The sequence below is a fragment of the Trichomycterus rosablanca genome, chromosome 3 (assembly GCF_030014385.1).
Source record: "Trichomycterus rosablanca isolate fTriRos1 chromosome 3, fTriRos1.hap1, whole genome shotgun sequence".
NCBI classification, from domain to species: Eukaryota; Metazoa; Chordata; class Actinopteri; order Siluriformes; family Trichomycteridae; genus Trichomycterus; species Trichomycterus rosablanca.
Genome location: NC_085990.1, coordinates 38,037,657 through 38,058,050, shown reverse-complemented (window position 1 = coordinate 38,058,050; position 20,394 = coordinate 38,037,657). Strand labels below are relative to the sequence as shown.

General features: G+C 39.8%; 1 protein-coding gene across 3 annotated transcripts in view; it reads left to right on the top strand.

Moving 5' to 3' along the window:
* cep162 (centrosomal protein 162) overlaps nt 1–20,394 on the top strand; it is a 59,403-nt gene that overhangs the window by 23,998 nt on the left and 15,011 nt on the right. For all 3 annotated transcript variants that reach the window (XM_062991272.1, XM_062991271.1, XM_062991270.1), the window contains exons 14-21: nt 145–336; nt 3,900–4,037; nt 5,539–5,651; nt 7,576–7,681; nt 7,779–7,905; nt 7,998–8,161; nt 13,510–13,614; nt 16,385–16,630. In XM_062991272.1, the coding sequence (XP_062847342.1) occupies nt 145–336; nt 3,900–4,037; nt 5,539–5,651; nt 7,576–7,681; nt 7,779–7,905; nt 7,998–8,161; nt 13,510–13,614; nt 16,385–16,630 (1,191 nt within the window). The remainder of the gene's footprint in view (nt 1–144; nt 337–3,899; nt 4,038–5,538; nt 5,652–7,575; nt 7,682–7,778; nt 7,906–7,997; nt 8,162–13,509; nt 13,615–16,384; nt 16,631–20,394) is intronic.

Here is a 20,394-nt window from a genome sequence, read left to right as displayed (position 1 = left end):
CGCCCTACACCACACAACATAATGTTGCCACCACCATGCTTTACAGTAGGAGTAATGTATTTAAGGTGGTCTGCCTTCCTTGATTCTTTTTGCCGTAAATACCTTTAAACTTGACATTTCTTTTCACCATGTCATATATGTTAGAGTACACTAGGAAATGAGGAACCTGCCGATGGGGGTCATGACTTTCAGTTGGAGCGCATGTCCCTGGAGCGTCTGCGACTGCAGCTGGCACAGAAAGAGAGACAGCTCAGCCTCAGAGAGGAGCAGCTCCAGCAGGAGCACAGCAAGGAGATCAGTGCACTCAAACAAGAGAACTACATGCTGCAGAGCAAGGTTAGTACTCATGTCTACCCATGTATGGATGATTAGTACCCATACTAAAAATAAGGTGAACATTTTTCCATTAACTTTGTACCAACCACATAGTCCTGGTCAGCGTCGTGGCAGGTCCACACTGGGCACAATGCAGGAATACCCAATCCATTGCAGTGGTTTGTCCCTGTCATTAGACATAGTTAATCAGGTCTGTGTAGGTGCCCAGCTGGCCCATAGCACTGCTGTGATTAAATCCCATAGTAGTGTAATATACTGCTGCACCACCCTAGTGCCTGGAAAATCTTAAACTGAAGCTCTTACATATTGTTAAGGTAGCAGTTTAGCACACGCCCACTCTGACACATACAGCCACTGACCACCTCTTTCTTCGTAGATTCTTTTAGATGGGGTGACATGGTGGCTCAGTGGGTAGCACTGTCGCACCACAGCAAGAATTTCCTATCTTTTTTTGAAAGATTTCCAGGTTCTCCCCGTGTCTGTGTTTCCTTTGGGAGCTCCGGTTTCCTTCCACAGTCCAAAGACATGCAAGCAAGGTGAATTTGAGATACAAAATAATCCATGACTGTCTTTGACATTAAACTTGTGAACTGATGAGTCTTGTGTAACCAGTAACTACTGTTTTTGTCATGAATGTAACCAAAGTGTGTAAAATGACTGGGTTACGTTAAACCCTAATCAATGAGGCGCCCAGGTGGCGCAGCGGGATATTCCGCTAGCACACCAGTGCCGAGATTCTGAACTCGGTTTGAAACTCTGCGTTGCCACCGGTCAGCTGGGCGCCATCTAGCGGGTATAATTGGCAGTGCCTGCAGCAGACACGTTTCTGCCAGGGCGGTATGCTCGGACTATGTGGGTGGGATCTTCAAACACTGTGTAAGGACCCTGATTAGCAGATAGAGAGGCGTCTGTGCAGAGTGCATGGGTGAAAAAGGGTTCCGCTAAGGGCTGCGCACTGGTCGGTGGAGGCGTGAGCAGCAATATACTCACCTCGACTGTAATCAGGGATCCCACAGCAGCGGAAGACAAACTGACTACGCTACATCGGGAAAAAAGGCATAAATAAAATAGAAAAAATTAAGAGGTCATAACACAAGCAGAGGAACACACCATACTATCTCTATTCCTTCACTACTTGTGCCTCAAAAAGACATTAGAAGTCCCCATACACCCTCCCCTCCCTGTCATTGCCTCCCCTGCATTCATTACTTTATACAAGCTCACACTGAGAGATCAAGAGAATTTTTCTTCACAAGCACATAAAAACAGGAGGTCACACGGTACAATGAAATTCTTACTTTGCTGGAGGGATTTGTGATGTTTTGTGATGTGTGATACCATCCCAAAATGATGCTAGCAAAATGATTTGCTAACAACATTGCAGAGGCTTCAGGTGTAATGCCTGATAAGACTACAGAATACAGAGCAAGAATTTGAGCGTGCACCTCAATTAAAAATCTGGTCAGATTCCTCAGGCTAGCCTTTCTCTCCTGTGCACATTTGTCTTCGGCTCCTCCAACAAGGTTTTAATATGTATAAGGTAAGAGGACTGGGGTGACCATGGTTTAAATCTGTGACCTTTAAGTCTTTTTATGGGTTTTTCATTGTTCTGATTGAAGATCCGATCACGACTCAGATTTAGCATCCTTAGAGAATGTTTTCCAGCATGACATGCATCCCAACAAGTTTCTTAGAGTTTTTTAGGGAAACACAAAACATCACACATCATCCACTGGCATGGTAAAGGTTATACTGTGTATAATCTATTTTTTAGGCCAAACATGCCCTTGTTTTGCATTAAATTACTTAAATGCACTGTGTCTCTTTACTGGATAGTCTCAAATCTGTTTAGTTTGTTGCAGATTAATATCACACAACAATTCTGGGTCTTATAAGTGGCGTTTAAATCCTTTTCATGCAGAATAAGGATCAATCAGCCAAGTGCTTCTTTGGCCTAAAGACTTTTGTATGTAGCAAAACCAGAAAGAAAGGTTAATAAAGAGCCTGAAAAAGAAATAGGATTCACCTAATTTGGCTATCATACCCTTACCCAAAATATTTCACAAGATTAGCATGCTTTTAGTTTTCTCTAAGCAATTTTTGGTTTAAAATGAGGTTATTCTTTGATGGTTTTTGTGGTTGCCATCATTTCAGGTATCATTTTGCCTGTTAAGCCATTGAGGTTACGCCATTAGTTTCTGAGAGTAGTTTTAGTAAAGATCTTTGAGAGGGGGTTATAATAAACCTTCAAAGCACCTTTAAATTTGCACCTCTGTGCAGAGAATGTTCTCAACAGGAATATTTACAAATGAATTCATTACCATTTGATGTTAACATTTTTACACTAAATAGCTATTTATGTATGAAGCCCCTTCTAAATACTGAGGCGCACTTATTACTAACTGGTTTATAACATATTATATAAAACAATTAGATCATTATTTATATTATTTTTAACCACCTCCTTGTTTCTACACTCACTGTCTATTTTATCAGCTCCCCTTACCATATAGAAGCACTTTGTAGTTCTACAATTACTGACTGTAGTCCATCTGTTTCTCTACATACTTTTTTTAGCCTGCTTTCACCCTGTTCTTCAATGGTCAGGACCCCCACAGGACCACCACAGAGCAGGTATTATTTAGGTGAATCATTCTCAGCACTGCAGTGACAATGACATGGTGGTGGTGTGTTAGTGTGTGTTGTGCTGGAATAAGTGGATAACCACCTTGGTCCACCAACCAAAAATATCCAGCCCTCAGTGCCCCGTGGGCAGCGTCCTGTGACCACTGATGAAGGTCTAGAGGATGACCAACTCAAACAGCAGCAATAGATGAGTGATCGTCTCTGACTTTACATCAACAAGGTGGACCAACTAGATAGGAGTGTGTTAATAGAGTGGACAGTGAGTGGACACGGTATTTAAAAACTCCAGCAGCACTGCTGTGTCTGATCCACTTATACCAGCACAACACACACTAACACACCACCACCATGTCGGTGTCACTGCAGTGCTGAGAATGATCTTCCACCTAAATAATACCTGCTCTGTGGTGGTCCTGTAGGGGTCCTGACCATTGAAGAACAGGGTGAAAGCAGGCTAAAAAAAAGTATGTAGAGAAACAGATGGACTACAGTCAGTAATTGTAGAACTACAAAGTGCTTCTATATGGTAAGTGGAGCTGATAAAATGGACAGTGAGTGTAGAAACCAGGAGGTGGTTTTAATGTTATGGCTGATCAGTCACCGCGTATACTCAGTTTCTTCAGTATTGCAATCTGAAAAGTCCTTGATTAAAATTGGAAGCATAAATAGGACATGTCTGTTTAAATTTAAAAACTACATGAAAATGAGTGATTTTAAGGGTTTGTATTGACTTACTTTTTTTTTAATGATATGCATGAGTAAAATATGTTTAGTCTAGAAGACTAATCTGAATCAGTAGTAAACCAGAAGTGCGTGCATGTAGAGTTTTGTTGTGTTTTAAATGTCAGAAAGAATTAATAACAGAGCAGTTATAGATCAGCACGAAAACACTCCAGCTTCAAATGTTTGACCTTTAGTTGCACAGTGCGGAAGAAGCCAGCAAGAAGCAGAGATGGGCTTTTGGTGAGGCTTCAGATCCAGTAACTGAAGAGAAACTCAAACAGATTGAAAAAGAGATGAAGGAGCAGGAGACTCTAATTCAAGGCTACCACTCGGTAAGATTCTTTCACCTGGGTTCTGCATGTAGAGCATAATTGCACAAATGTACAGTGCAGTGGACATAATGTGGGCAGGTGGGTGCTCGGATTTTTCTTCTGTCCTTTTTCTTGAAAAAAGTGTCTCATACATCCATTTAATGTCATTTCACTGCCAGAAATTACATTTAAAGTCCATCTGGCTTCAGAACTGATTTTGTGAGTTCATGTCTGAAACAGAAATAACCTTTGTAAACTCTTTCTTCTTGTTCATAGTTGAATATTTTTCTTGTGAGGTTGTCTCTGGAGGTTGTGAGGTTGTATCTTTTACATCTTCGTTAGCATCTAAAAATGACTTATAAGTCACTTAATCTCTGTTTAAGTTAAAGGAAATAAACAAATGTTGCAAACTATTAAAAATAGAATTTCCTAGAAATAATAATGCACAATTACGTGCCAAAAATAGGCGCCAATCCTTCACAGAGCATAAGCCATGTTTTTTGATGGTTTTTAATAGGATCATTGCCATGTCTTTTTTCAGATCTACTGTACTGACATTTACTTTCGGAATTTGTCTATATATTTAGTGGGATTCTTTGTTTCATCTACCAGTTCAATATTTAGAGGAGTCTGCTTAGAGGTCAAGAGAAGCTTAGACAAGCCCATGTTGTTCATTATTTACAAGGTTTTAAGAGTCAGAAATGTGTAATGCGCTGTAATTGTCATTCGCTTACAATTTCTAATGACAGTTTTAAACCTGCCTCAGTGACTCGATGGGTAGCACTGTCATCTCAGAGCAAGAAGGTCTTGGGGTCGATTCCCAGGTGGAGCGGTCTTGTCCTTTCTGTGTGGAGTTTGCATGTTCTCCCCATGTCTGCATGGGTTTTCTCAGTGAGCTTTGGTTTCCTCCCAGTCCAAAGACATGCAAGTGAGGTGAATTGGAGATACAAAATTGTCCATGACTGTGTTTGACATTAAACTTGTGAACTGATGCATCTTATGTAACCAGTAAATACCTGCCCTGTCATGATCGTAACCAAAGTGTGTAAAACATGACGTTAAAATCCTAATAAATAAATACATTTTTAACCTGCCTAGCAAAACCTTACAAGTTAAAAAAAAGTTAAGAGCCTTCCAACTGAAAAGGTATCTAAACGTTGGAATGGGCCACAGTTGCTCTTTTGCCTATTTAAATTATTAATATATAAAAAAACTGTGTTAACATTTGTTGAAAACACTTGTTTTTAAATACGTTGCTGAAACAAAATACACGCTTTGGCCAGGGGACGGGTGGTATTCTTTGATCATTTGTCTGTGGAGATAGCATGACTGTACGCTTGATGTTACATACCGGTTGAACAAAAACATCTAGACCCCTCTTCGAATTAGGGTGTTTGACTGTTTCAGCCGCCCTCATTGCCATGTAATGTACATTTTGTGTATATTTGCAGCACAGTTGTGTTTGGTGTTTTCTCAGTGATATTAAGTAGAATTGTAAAACCTTTTATTTTTGATTTTGTAGGAGAATGAGAAGTTGTATCTGCAGATGAAGACCCTCCAGATGCAAAATAAGCAAAATGAAGAGGTCATGTTTGCAGAGAATCAGAGACTGCTTTCTGAACTAGCCTTTACTAGGTGAGTCTTTTGAGTAATGCTTTTGGTATTTACATTGATGAAGTAAACAGTGACAGATTTATATTTGCATGCTTAAGGTTAAAACTTGTAGATGAAGCTGAAATACGTTGACAGAAAGACAAATTGTTTCTATGACGTAGTCAAAATGAAGCACAAACATGTCAGAGAACAGCTTACTCTTGCTTTTTTACAAAACACTGAACTGTTGTATTCTACATAATATTCTGGGGAAAAATTATGTTCTGATGACTAGTAAAATTCAGTTCAGTTTGCAATTTTGATTGAAATCAAAATGTACCTGTTTAGTAATCCTGGAATCGCTTGTTTTGGCTTTGTAGCTCTGTAATAAGATTAAATGACCCCCTTCATTTAAAATAATAAAGTTTAATTCCACCCATCTTTTTATCTCTTCTCCAAATGATGACAATAATATTTATATGATTTCTTGTACAAACTGAAATACTGCATGTGAATCCACTTTTAATAGTCAGTCAGTATTGAGTATTGATTTTAAGCTTGGCACTCAGTTGCACAGCCAATAAAAAGCGGGTTGCCATGTATCATGTACATGGCTAAAATGCTTTAGAAAGCAGCAACATACATCCAAGTTTGTGGGGAACAAAAAGCAAACGCTTTTCATGTGTGAAAAAGGAGGGTTTTTTTTATACAAATGTTACATAACTGGTAACATGAATGGTATTTGCCAATCTTATCAGTAGGCGGCGCAGCGGTAAAAACACACTGGAACCAGAGCTGGGATCTCGAATACATCGTATCGAATCTCAGCTCTGCCTTCTGGCTAGGCTAAGCGGCCACATGAATAACGATTGGCCTATTGTTCAGATGTGGGTGGGATTAAGCCGGATAGGGTCTCTCTCATAACTAATGCAATTACGACCTCTGCTGGCTGATTGATGGCTCCTGCACAGAGATGAGAAAAGAGTGCTCTCAGGGTGTGTCTCTCCGTACGCAGTGCTGAGCTGCACTGTACTCGTCAAAGTGTAGGTGATAAGATGCATATGGCATGCTGCCCACGTGTTGGAGGGGGCGTGGGTTAGCTTCGTTCTCTTTAATCCGAGCAGGGATCAGCATTGGTGGAGAGGAAGCATGACGCAATCAGGTAATTGGGCGCGCTAAAAAAAAAATTTTTAACTAATTGCTGTGGAGCTAAAGTCAGTTTTGGTTGTTGATATAAAGGCTGTCATGAGATATTAAAAACCAAGTTAGTTGTGGGAAGTGCATAGAAAAAAATTGGTAGCAAAACAGAAAGTGCTAAGAATCAGCTCTTGTTTTTAGCAACGAGAGACAGCTTTGCACTGCCAGATTTAAGGAGCTTTCATACTTTTCTTAATTACAGCTTTTTTTAGCTTAGCCTTGTGGTTCAGTTTTGCTCTATCCTATTAAATTGTTTTTAGTTGTCCAATTGTCTGATAGGAGTGAAGGATTTGGCCAGGTGGACATTCCGCTAGCACACCAATGCCGAGAATCTGAACTCCACGGTTCAAAACTCGTCGTTGCCACCGGTCGGCTGGGCGCCATCTGGCAGGCACAATTGGCAGTGCCTGCAGCAGATACTAATTGGCCACCGTATCTGCAGGATGGGGGCCGGACTATGTGTGGTGTGGGATCTTCATACCTCATATCTTCCCAGATTGGCGGAAGAAACGCCTGTGCAGAATGCAGGGGCGAAGAGGAGGGCTGTGCACGTGTCGGAAAAGGCATGTTCAGGTATCCCTCAGCAGTGGAAGACAAATTGAGTGCGCTAAATTGGGAGGAAAATGGAGAGAAAATACATTAAAAAAATAACAATTGTGATTGTGAGAAGAACCCTTTTACAAGGTTGTGTTTATTCAGTTCAGTTTAAATGAATACATTTCTTATACAAATTCTGTTTGACCAGCTCTTGTTTTCCTTAACCCCTCAGGGAGCAGTTAAGTAAGCGTGCTAGAGAGAAGACTGTAGGAAGTGTGGGTGTCACTGACCAAGGCTACAGGGTTACAGAGCTACAGGCTCAGGTGCACACTGCACAGGTAGGTGGATCAAATACAGTATAACCCTTTCTGTCAGCTAATGTAACCTCTGCTTTTGTGCTGATACTCTCGTGGGTGGGTGGGTGTGCATGTGCAGAAGATGGAAGCAGAACTGCAGGAGGAAATTCACAGACTCAAACAAGAGAAGCAGGTGCTGCAGGTGGATTTGCAAATGATGAAAAAAGAAAGGGACTTGGCAAAGGCACAAGCAGTTTCCACCTCAGGTAAAGCTGACGGATGGGGGAGTTTTCAAAATGCACATTTGTTTTTGGTCAATTTGTGGAATTTGTGTACTTATAACCTGTGTGCGTTTTAGGTGATAAGAACTTTGAATTAAAGCTGCTGGAGGAAAGACATAAGGAAGAGGTTGCAGCACTGAAGAAGAGGCTGCAGTGGTACGCTGAGAACCAAGAACTGCTGGACAAAGATGCTGTCAGACTCAGAGCAGCCAATACTGAGATACAGAGACTAACTGAGCAGGTAAAGTGGCCTGCAATTTGGGGTATAATGCAAAATAATGCTCTCATTCCAAATTTATTTTATTTATTTATTTATTTATTAGGATTTTAATCTCACACTTTGGTTACATTCATGACAGGACAGGAAGTTACTGGTTACACAAAATTTATCAGTTCGAGTCTTTGATGTTAAACATAGTCATGGACAATTTTGTGTCTTCAGTTCACCTCACTTGCATGTCTTTGGACTGTGGGAGGAAACTGGAGCTCCCAGAGGATACCTGTGCAGATCTTTGAAAGACCAAGTCACCTATTTTAAAGACCTTTAAATAGGGCTGTCTCGCTAACCGCAATTTTGAAATACAGCAGTATAGACCAGCCAACTGCAGGGCATGCCAAGCAACCGCAACACCGTGATGTTCATGTTTTTTCTTTATTTTTTCTTTATTTTTTTGTTGCAAAGTCCATCTTGTTTTACGCGTGCATTCGGGCGTAATAAATGTTAAATGAAATCATAATGAAAATGAGCTAAGAGCGTCATTTTCCCACAAACTGTTCGCATCCGTTGCTGCTGAGTGTCAGAGTTTGTGTTTTAAAATGAAAACAATGGCAACATTAATTATAGGCAAGTTTATTAATGATCAAATTGAGTTCACACTCAATAAAATACTTGTAATTTAGACTATATTTAAACAGCCTTGGCATACTAAAACACTTAATGACGGTTAATATGGCATTGCAGCCTGCAAATATTCTCTTGCTGGCTTGCTGGAATGATTTAAATGTATTTTTTCGTTGAATAAAAATGTATTGAAACGAATAATAACTTAAAATGTAGTATATATTGTTATGTTAATTATACCTACTAAATAGATGGTTAATAGTGCGCATTAATAACCGGGCTAGATTTCCTCTGTTCTCTAAAGTCGCATGCAGGTACACGTGTGTATTAGTGTAACGAGCACACACACCATCAGAGAGAGTTTTAGTGCCGTCGGGAACATCGCTACCCCACTCAGATCATCTCTGAAACCACATCAGGTGAACATGTTGGTTTTTCTAGCGCGCATGATAACACAGGTTTAAGGTCTTACAGACTTTATTCTTTCTTCTATTCTTTTTTATTCGTTTTACAGTGTATATATATCCTAGGCTAGAAGCTAAATTTAAACCTTTCTTTAATAGAGAAAAGACGTGCATTCTTATTGCGCATCCCTGCTCTGTTCTGTAGTTCTGTAGTTGAAAAAGGTAATGTCCAGGATGAGAGTGATCTGCTGTAATTTTCCCGGCTCGCTTCAGCACTCTGCTGTTGTAGATGTCCTGAAGCGTTGGCAGACTACATCCATGATCCTCTCCGCTGTCCTGATTATACGCTGGAGTTTGGCTCGTTCATATGATGTGGTGGAACCAAACCAGATGGTGATAGATGATGTGAGGATGGACTCGATGATTGCTGTGTAGAACTGGATCTCCAGACTCTGTGGCAGGTTGAATTTCCTGAGCTGTCTCAGAAAGAACATTCTCTGCTGAGCCCTCTTGGTGATGGAGAGTGTGTTTCTTTCATATTTTAGGACCCTGGATAAGGTGGTGCTCAGGAACTTAAATCACTCCACCATCAAGACCATAGAGCCATTGATTGTGAGGGGGGGTTGAAGTCCACCACCATCTCTACAGTCTTTTGCGTGTTGATCAGCAGGTGGTTGCCGCTGCACCAGGAGACCAGCTGCTCGACTTCCTTTCTGTAGGCAGACTCATCACCATTGGCTATAAGGCCCACCACAGTGGTGTCATCAGCAAACTTTAGAATCTTTACATCTGGTTCCTTAGAAACACAGTCACTGGTGTAGAGACTGGAGAGAAGGGGTGAGAGCACACAAAAGTTGTTCTGGATTAAAATAATTTAGTGTTGGGACAGGTTTTACAAAAACAACTGTGGGTGTACAAGGCTGTTCATAGCCAACATTTGCAAAGACTATTTTTCTTGGGACGGGGGCTTTTCCTAAACTGTCTTGACACCATGAAATGCACTCAGTTTTATGCCAGTTTCATTTGGTCTCAGTTAAAACCGATACCTTTATATGCTCCTATAATTCAAGCATGTAATATAAGGAACATTTGAAAGCAAACCACATTTAACACTCTAGGTCTATATTAAGTGCACATCTTTATTTTTCACAAGGATTAATTCAGGTTTTTCTTTTAAGTCAAGTCAACTTTATTTATAAAGCGCTTTTTACAGTAGACATTGTCTCAAAGCAACTTTACAAAATCCAAAACCAACAGATACAAAATGTTGAGCAAGCCGAGGGCGACTGTGGCAAGGAAAAACTCTGAAAATTACAGGAAGAAACCTTGAGAGGAACCAGACTCAGCAGGGCCCATCCTTCTTGGGTGGCCTGGAGGATACTTTAAATAAATAGGATTGACACAAATCATACAAACACAGAATTTAATGGACTAAAAGTTATAACTGGCAATAAATAAATTAATAATAATAGAGTTATTATTTGATCTAGTCTTCAATAAAGTCCGTTCTTGTCATTCTTGGTGCAATTACTCCAGACCCGTTACATCCGGCAGGAGCAGCATCGTTGGCACGGCAGTCTCGACTTCAATCCTTAACCTTGGCGGGTAAACAGGTTTCCATCAGAATGCCCTCGGGGTAAAACAACAGAAAATTTAGTTATTAATGCACAATGCTAGTTGAGTAAAAACAGTTTTACAGAGAGTTTTAGACTCCGGCATCCCTAATTATTACAGCATAACTAAAAGGGAGAGCGAGCAGGTAACAAGGTCATGAAGGCTTTCACAGGACATCAGCGTCCATCTCCCCACCGTCACCAAACCTGTGTGATCGGACAAGAGAGACAGAACGACAGCAACCCAACATCCCTGATCACCACAAGTTTCTATGACCAAGAACCCCCAAGCTCTGCACCTTTGTCTATACTAATGAAAAGCCTGAGAAAATAAATATGTTTTCAGTCTAGACTTAAACATTGAGACTGTGTCCGAATCCCGAACTATTGGCAGGAAGATTATTCCAAAGTTGTGGAGCTTTGTAAGAAAATGCTCTTCCACCAGCCGTGATCTTTTTAATTCTAGGAACTATAAGTAACCCTGCATCTTGTGAGCGAAGTGGACGCGCTGGGCTGTAGTGATTAATGAGTTCACTCAGATAATGTGGAGCCAGACCATGATGACTTTGATGATTTAATCAACGCAGTTAGTTCATTTTGGGAGATTGGATTAAAGGAATTTAGTTGGATTACATTGTTACTATTATCATCACTATTATCACCAATGCTGCTCAGTGAGTTTATACTTAACATTGACAGGTGACACACTCGAAGTCGTATTTTTTCTATCTTATCATTAAAGAATTTTAAAAAATCATCGCTGGTACAGTCGGGTGGTGTATTAGATTCAGTTTCATTGACGTTTTTAGTTAATTTGGACACTGTCTCGAAAAGTAATCTAGGATTGTTCTTATTTTTCTCTATTAGGGTCGAATAATATAAAGATTTAGCTTTTATAAGGGCATGTTTATACTCAGTTAGTGCATCTTTCCAAGCTATCTTATACACTTCCAGTGTAGTGTGCCGCCACTTGCGTTCTAATTTTCGTGCTGCTTGTTTAAGAGCACGTGTGGTCAATGTACCATGGAGCAAGCTTTTTCTCCCTAATCAGTTTAGTTTTTAGTGGGGCTACGTTATCTAAGGTTGTGCGCAATACGGTCTCTAAGTGGTGAGTTGCCTGATCTGATTTTATTCAAAGTGTTAAATGGCTAGTTTATAATTCATAGTGCCCTTTAATATGGAATCAGATCTTGAAGTTGTGGTCAGTTTAACCCGGAGCTAAAGAAAAGCAGTAATTGCTAAGAAACTGCAAATGTCTGTAAGACTTTAAAATGTCCTTATAAGTAATAAAGAAAGAGAAAAGAAGAGAGAAAATATGACTGGCATAATAACTTACAGCAGAATGATTATGTAAGGAATGGATATTGTAGAAAAGCAGAGTAATTATTTTAGAGTAGATTGTGAGGCTGCTGTAGCTCTTTATCTATTTTAGCATTTGTTTTATAATGTTGTTTTTAATGCCCACCCACGCTGCAAGTGCTTTAAGCATTCTTCGCACAGTAGGGCTTTAAAGTTGTGTTCACTCATCTTCGTAAGATGTCATCAATTTCCCTCCAAGCTTTCTTAAGTCTACACAATTAAAACTCAGTGTCATTTACAGTGCACTTACATCTTGCTAGTATAAATATGGATGTTAATGTCAGTAAACATGTTCCATAATATTGCAAACCATTACATAATATTATCAGCATCAGTTTCAGAAAGTGATTGACTTTTATTTACACTACCCCTTTGTCTGCTACTGGAATTTCTGATATGCTGTTATGTATATCAGAGTGGTCTGGGTCCTTTCTGTGTGGAGTTTGCATGTTCTCCCCATGTCTGCTTCCTCCATGAGCTCCAGTTTTCTCCCACAGTCCAAAGACGTGCAAGTGAGGTGAATTGGAGATACAAAATTATCCATGACTATGTTTGACGTTATAAACTTGAACTGTGTAATCAGTAACAACCTGCCTGTTCTGTCATGCAAGTAACCAAAGTGTGTAAAACATGACGTTAAAATCCTAATAAATTATGTATTGATTATTTTAAGCCACACAGTACAAACTGTGCGGATATACATTTACTGACTGTAGATCCTCTGTTGCTTTGTACACTGTCAACGCTGCACCCCTATATAAGTCTGGATTGATATACCAGATGATTAGGGCAGTTGTAGCCTAGTGGTTAAGGTATTGGTCTAGTAATCAGAAGGTTGCAGGTTCAAGCCTCACTACTACTAGGTTGCCACTGTTGGGCCCTTAAGCAAGGCCCTTAACCCTCAATTGCTTTGATTGTATACTGTCACAACTGTAAGTCGCTTTGGATAAAAGCGTCTGCTAAATGCTGAAAATGTAAATGTTAGTAAGATGATGTTTGGATGGTGGACCACTGTCAGCACTGCAATAACATTAACATAATGAATGTAGCAAGTGCAGCAGTGTTGTTGGGATGTGTAAATACTGTTTAACTTTACTAGTCTTTTTATTAGAAACAGACACCCTGTTAATCTTCCTCTAGTCTTTTAGCATTGGACACTTTGTAATCACAGGATTGGCTTTATTTTTTGATTGCAGCACTATCCTTCTCACAGCATTGATTTTTTGGTGTTAAAAATCAACAACACTGCCGCATCTGATAAGCTTTTATCAGTACAACACACACTACCAATTCATTAACCTGTTAGCGTCATTGCAGTGATGCTCATAATGATTCTGTGACATTTAAGTGCATATTTGTGTCTTTCCCTAAGGTGGAGAAGCTAAAGATTGAGGTATCCAAACAAGCCAATCAGCACCAGAAGAAAGTGAAGGAGAGAGCTGGTCAGGCCAAAAAAATTCAAGACCTTGAACGACAGGTTAGAAACACACAGACGAGACGTTTGTTGCTTTGATCTTTTCACCCATGGAAAGGAGTCTATTTATTCAGAGCACATCTTTTCTTCTACTTGTTTTTTTTGTGCTGCAACCAACATGCTGCAGTTGTGAGCAGCCTGTCCAGGGGGGTGTGACATTACAAGATTGTTTTACTTTTAAAACTAAAGCAATTTAATCAAATATGCCTCCTGTGGGTGAAAAATAGTCTCGCTGACCACGAACACACATGTCTAATGTTATCCAGCACAGTCTGAAAAAAAGCACTGTTGGCTAGCAAAACTTAAAGCAAAGGACTCCAATAGTGAAGCCATCCATTCCGATAGTACTGATGCCGATAAGCAATCTCTGAAGTTGTGAAGTAACATTTTCTGCTCACATCTACATCAAAAGTACCACTTACGATTTACGACTAGCTGTAACTAATATTGTACACTGAATTTCTATAATGTGCTCTTAGAAATAGGCTTTTTCTCCCTTTTTTTTTAGCGTGTCCAATTTTTTTTTACCCAATTGCGTTATGCTTCCTCTCTAATGGTGCCGGCCCCACTCCCCGATTGAGTAGAGCAAACTGACACACGCTCCGACATGTGGGCAGTAGCTGACTGCATTTTTTCACCTGCATGAGTTCATATGCAGATCAGCTTTGTGCACACCCTGATCGCGCTATCCCTCAACTCTGTGCAGACACCATCAATCAGCCAGCAGAGGTCGTAATTGCGTCAGTTATTAGGTCCCTATCCGGCTTTTCCCACCCTGTTGTTCACAATTGGCTGTTGTTCATATAGCTGCCCTGCCCAGCCGGATGACAGAGCCGAGTTTTGAACCAATGAGTTGAAATGTCAGCTCTGGTGTGCTAGTGTGTGTTATGGCTGCGCCACCTGAGCGGCGTATTATCTTTTTAAGTGAATATTTAAATCAGCAAAATTGCATGGTATGTATGATGTGCACAACGGTAATTATTTTATTTTAGCTACAGAGCTTTCGCAATGGTTTCTGGGAGAGGGTTGATGGGGGGGGGAGTTCAAGGTTGGTACATGGAAGGGGGCGCATGCTCAAAAATGTTGAAAACCCCTGATATACATAATGGAAACTGCACAATGGGCGGTGCTAAAGGAAAGCACATAACAAAACATCACTAATCTGCCATCTCAGTTTTGTAACTTAATCCCTAAAACAAACAGAAGAGCACAGGAATGGGTGTCTAGACAGAGGCTGTACCTGCATGGTGTAATGAATAGGCGCACCCCTGCTTATCTGTTTAGAATCAATAACTCTAAATAAAAACAGCAGTCATATCATCTTTACTGACTACAGCAGTTATTACAAGTGTTTCTTAACACAAAGCTCAATTAAGCACAGTGGTCTTGAACAGCTAAGAGGTGATAAACAAGTTACATTTTAACAATAGCCTCTCTCCGTACTTTTCTATTACCAGTACTTCCCACTAGGTTTTTACATTTAACGCCCCTTTTTTCAGAAATCTAGGTGGCTGACAAAATAGAGCTTGTAAAGTGCTTGGATGGTGCAGTGATTCATTTTAGTCAATGGATACAAGCGGAGAGTGGAGAGAAGGCATGAATGTTTTACACACCTTATTCTGAAAGAACGTTTAGGCACTGATCAGAGGTACTTGAAGAGGCTGATGAGGTTGGTTGGAGGAGTTTATTTATAGTTTTAAAAAGGCCTTGAGCTGCTATTATTTATAATGGCAGAATAATAGGAGAAGCGAGCTGCATTAAGTTTGTCTCTGTACTTGTGGATACGCTGTTTCTATAGAATTAAGTGGATAGTAAGACCAGATCTCTTACACAAATATTCAAGGCATCTACCTAAATCTCTTCTAAATCTAACTATTTAATCTTGCAGAGCTTATTTGTATGGATGTAACGATGCACCACAATACAGTTAATAACTGATTCAAAAATTCCACAATTCAAAACGATTTGACATGTGAAATGAATCGATATTCACTTTAAACAGCAGAGGGCACTGCCGCTATACACCTTGCCTGGTTGATGTCACTGGCGCTATACGCCTGGTTGCCAAAAAAAATTGTATATCGTGAACCGAGTATCGTGAACCGCATCGCATCGTGGGTAGAGTGTATCCTTACATTCCTACTTATTTCTAAACGATGGGGAGACATGGGAAGTGGGGACAACCCTGATTTTCAGTGGTGCATGATCATTTAGGGCTCCATGTCTGGGTTTTTTGTGCCTTTTGCAGAGTGTTTCCTAATTGACCATAGCTTGTGAGCTCTCTGTGCCCATGTAAATAGGGCTTATTTGACTGGAGCCACTAAAATACTTGGAACAATGGTATTTTGCCAATTTGTCAGCAGAAAAATGCAGACTGTCACCTTATTCAGTCAGACAACAGTTTAGGTTTTCTTGCAGGCTGGTCGATAGACCCTGCATAGACATGGTGAATAATGGAGAGCGGTGTGAGACTCTCCATACATGATACTGATTCCTGTGTAAAACCGCCTCGTTCAGGTAAAAAGAAGTGGTTGGCAAATACACACGTCAGAGGGGGTTTGTGTTAGATACGGCCCTGCTCAGTTAGGGTAGGGTTCTGCAGCAGTAAAGAAAATACTACTAGGCTGTTGGTTACAACTAGTTTTTTGCGGGGAAGGTTCATAAATAGAACTAAAAATACAGCCTAAACAATATTTTAACTTACAGCTGTGTAGGAACATCTGTAGCCATTAGAGGTGTAAATCAAATTGATATTTGGAATTATGCATTACAGGTGAAGGAGATGGAGCAGATTTTGAGACGGAGGCACCCAAACTCATTGCCTGCCCTGATGTTTGCTGCTGCAGCTGCAGATGGGGAACTGTTAGGTGAGGGTCACGTATGTACAGCTCCTCAGCCCTCACAAACCACAGCACTGCTAGAGAGGCGCATCCTCAGACTGGAGGCTGAGCTCGAGGGCCGCGATGAGGAGGCTAAACGCTCACTCAGAGCCATGGAGCAGCACTTCCAAAGAATCAAGGTACACAAAACAGTAGGCAGATGCTTTCAGACATGGTTACATTTTACTACTTTTATTGTGATTACAGCCACAATTCACTGTTTGTGCTGGTAATCGGAGGTGTAGAAGTGTATCTATTAAACATTTATTAATGAATATTAATTTCTGTATTGGTCGGCCCTAATTCCAAAAGCATTCTTTCATCAATTACTAAAGAGCCCCATTAGGGTTGGATGTCACACAGCATGAAAGTTGGTGTTTACATTTATTATAACTAAGGACCTACCTAATTTACGACTGTGAAAATCCTGTCACACAGTTAAATGGTGGGCCAATGTGGTATGTGTGTGCTCGGTTTCAAATGGTAACCTTTGTATCCTAGACATACTCGATATAATGAATATGATCATTTTTAATATTGTGTAAAAAGTCATATAAAATATATTTAATATAAAATATAATATAAAAATATTTGTGATATAATGCCCAGCCCTACTAGAGCCTTACAAGATTATATCCAGCGGGCTACTGATGTGCATGTTTCTGACCAAACTGTCAGAAATAGACTTCATGAAGGTGGTATAAAGACCTGGCATACTCTATTGGGAACTGTGCTCATAGCCCATCACCATGCAGCTTGATTGGCTTTTGCCAGAGAATACAAGAATTGGCAGAGCCGGCACTGGCACTCCGCTCTCTTTACAGATAGCGGGTTCACACTGAGAACATGTAACAGAACTAGAAGAGTCTGGAGACTCCATGGTAAATGTTATGCTACCTGCAACATTGTTGGTTTGGCGTGATTTTAAATCAAGCCCTCAAATAGGTTGATGATTTTGGTTTCCATTGTCCATTGTTTCATCATTTTGTTATCAACAAATGACAGTTTGTATCAGTAAAGAATTTGTGTTTGAGATCTGATCTGTGATTTAGGTGTTCCCTTAATTTATTACCTATAGCTATGTATATACACTGATCAGCCATAACATTAAAACCACCTCCTTGTTTCTACACTCACTGTCCATTTTATCAGCTCCACTTACCATATAGAAGCACTTTGTAGTTCTACAATTACTGACTGTAGTCCATCTGTTTCTCTTCATACTTTTTTTCACCCTGTTCTTCAATAGTCAGGACCACCACAGAGCAGGTATTATTTAGATGGTGGATCATTCTCAGCACTGCAGTGACACTGACATGGTGGTGGTGTGTTAGTGTGTGTTGTGCTGGTATGAGTGGATCAGACACAGCAGCGCTGCTGGAGTTTTTAAATACCGTGTCCACTCACTGTCCACTCTATTAGATACTCCTACCTAGTTGGTCCACCTTGTAAATGTGAAGTCAGAGACGATCGCTTATCTATTGCTGCTGTTTGAGTTGGTCATCTTCTAGACCTTCATCAGTGGTCACAGGACGCTGCCCTTGGGGTGCTGTTGGCTGGATATTTTTGATTGGTGGACTATTCTCAGTCCAGCAGTGACAGTGAGGTGTTTAAAAACTCCATCAGCATTGCTGTGTCTTATCCACTCATACCAGCACAACACACACTAACACACCACCACCATGTCAGTGTCACTGCAGTGCTGAGAATGATCCACCACCCAAATAATACCTGCTCTGTAGTGGTCCTGTGGGGGTCCTGACCATTGAAGAACAGCATGAAAGGGGGCTAAGAAAGCATGCAGAGAAACAGATGGACTACAGTCAGTAATTGTAGAACTACAAAGTGCTTCTATATGGTAAGTGGAGCTGATAAAATGGACAGCGAGTGTAGAAACAAGGAGGTGATGTTAGGGCTGATCAGTGTAAGTATGCATATAAATCAAAGTGGTCATGAAATTAAAGTGGTTATGATTAAGATTTCCTGAAGTAGCCAAGTTGAAAGAAGAAAAAACTTTTTGAGTTAAAAAAAATTTAGTCCAAAATAGCTATTTCTGTACTTGTAACTTGAGTTTGTAAGGGCAGGCTGACTCAAAGATAAATAATATAAGAATAAAAGAAAATACAGTGCTCTGTAATTAGAGCAAATATGATGTTTCCACTATATTTATTTTAATTCAAATCGTATTACAGTATTCCACTGCCTAAAATAAATTTTTTATTAAATGTACTGTATACTGTAATATTCTTCTTGTAAAATTCAGGTTGTAACCATATTCACCTCAAACATTTGGAATCAATGTGCACTGAGGTCAGAACATTCTAAAATAGAGCTTTTTCAAACTAGACCCCATCGACCCCTGTTTTATATAATTGCAGACAAACTATTTTAGTATTAGCAGTTAATTTAAAGTCTTTATTTATTGCAGGGTTACTTGCTCCTTGTATCTTAAAAGGTTTAAATTTGCAGTTGAGAATTAATTTGCAGTTCAGAGTCATTATCGATGGTGTCGAGTGTTCTGGCAGCACAATATTTTTTTATTTTTATTAGTGCTTATATGGATGGTTATGGAAATGAAATACAAATTAGTAATTAACATCCTGCTATGTTTTGTTGAATGTATAATTTATAAATAATGAGCATACATCATGAGGACTGTACAGACCTAAATGCTTGACTGCTGTGGTAAAAAAAAAAAACTTCATGAGTTATTTTACGTAGGTAATTGTGTGTGTGTGTGTGTGTGTGTGTGTGTGTGTGTGTGTGTGTGTGTGTGTGTGTGTGTGTGTGTGTGTGGAGCATGGTAACACACTGTCTCTCACCCGGTGGCAGGTGTGTGTAGAGTGCTGCTAGTGAGCTTTCTCTGTGCTGATCTCTCTCTCGGGGATGATGGTGTTGAATTGGGTCTGAATGTGGTGGTATTTGGTGTCTTTATTATTGGAAAGTGGACACTGACAGATTTATGCAGGATTAGGAGCAAGTGGATCAGAAAAGAGGTTCTCTATTTTATACTGATGGAAACATCCATTTTTATTTATTTTTCTTTTATTAGAAGTCTCCGATTGGTTAGTTGCTATGGTTTTACATCAGGCAGAATTTATTTATTTTAAGGTCTAGATCATGAAACAGGTTTGTTGTGTATATTCATAAAAACCTACTCAAACTTACTTGGTTTAACATACATTCAACAGTAAATATAACATTGTTTTAAAGTTGTTAAACTTTCTGTATCTCTGAGAAAAACAATAAAATTACACTTTCATTAAGCAGGAAATGTGCCACCCGAGATCCAGGCTTTGATTTACCCATTTTCTTATCTTATTATATATACTATCTTATTGTCTTTTTCCATGGTTAATATCCAATCTAGTACAAAAAACCCTCCTTAGAAGATTGGATGCTGTTAATGCAGCACAACGAGACCATCTGTATATAAATGTGTATGGTTTTGGATGAATTCTTTAAGACTCATGAATGAACTCATGTATAACTAGGGACCTACTAAATTCAAGGTAAAATTAACATAGTCCCACATTTCACTGCAGTCATTAAATTACACTCATGAATTGAATGATAGAATCAATGGAAGCTGCAATACACAGCACAGCCCACCTTAATAGCTGAAAGACTTCTTGTCCGTGTTTTTACACCCATTAACCCCCCCAAATCAGTTACCCGAGTTACCAAGAGTTAGCTGCTTTAGACTTCAACATCTTGGACATTTTGTCTAACCGATTGCTAGTGTGACTGAGCGTCTTTAGAGTTTGCTGAGTTTATAAAGAAAGACTGTACATAGACAAATTATCGGGAGCATAATACTTTACTGGCTTGTTCTTTTGAAGTGCAGCACAGAGATGATCACATGTGTGGAGAAGCACACTTTTCCATTGATTATGTCCCTAAA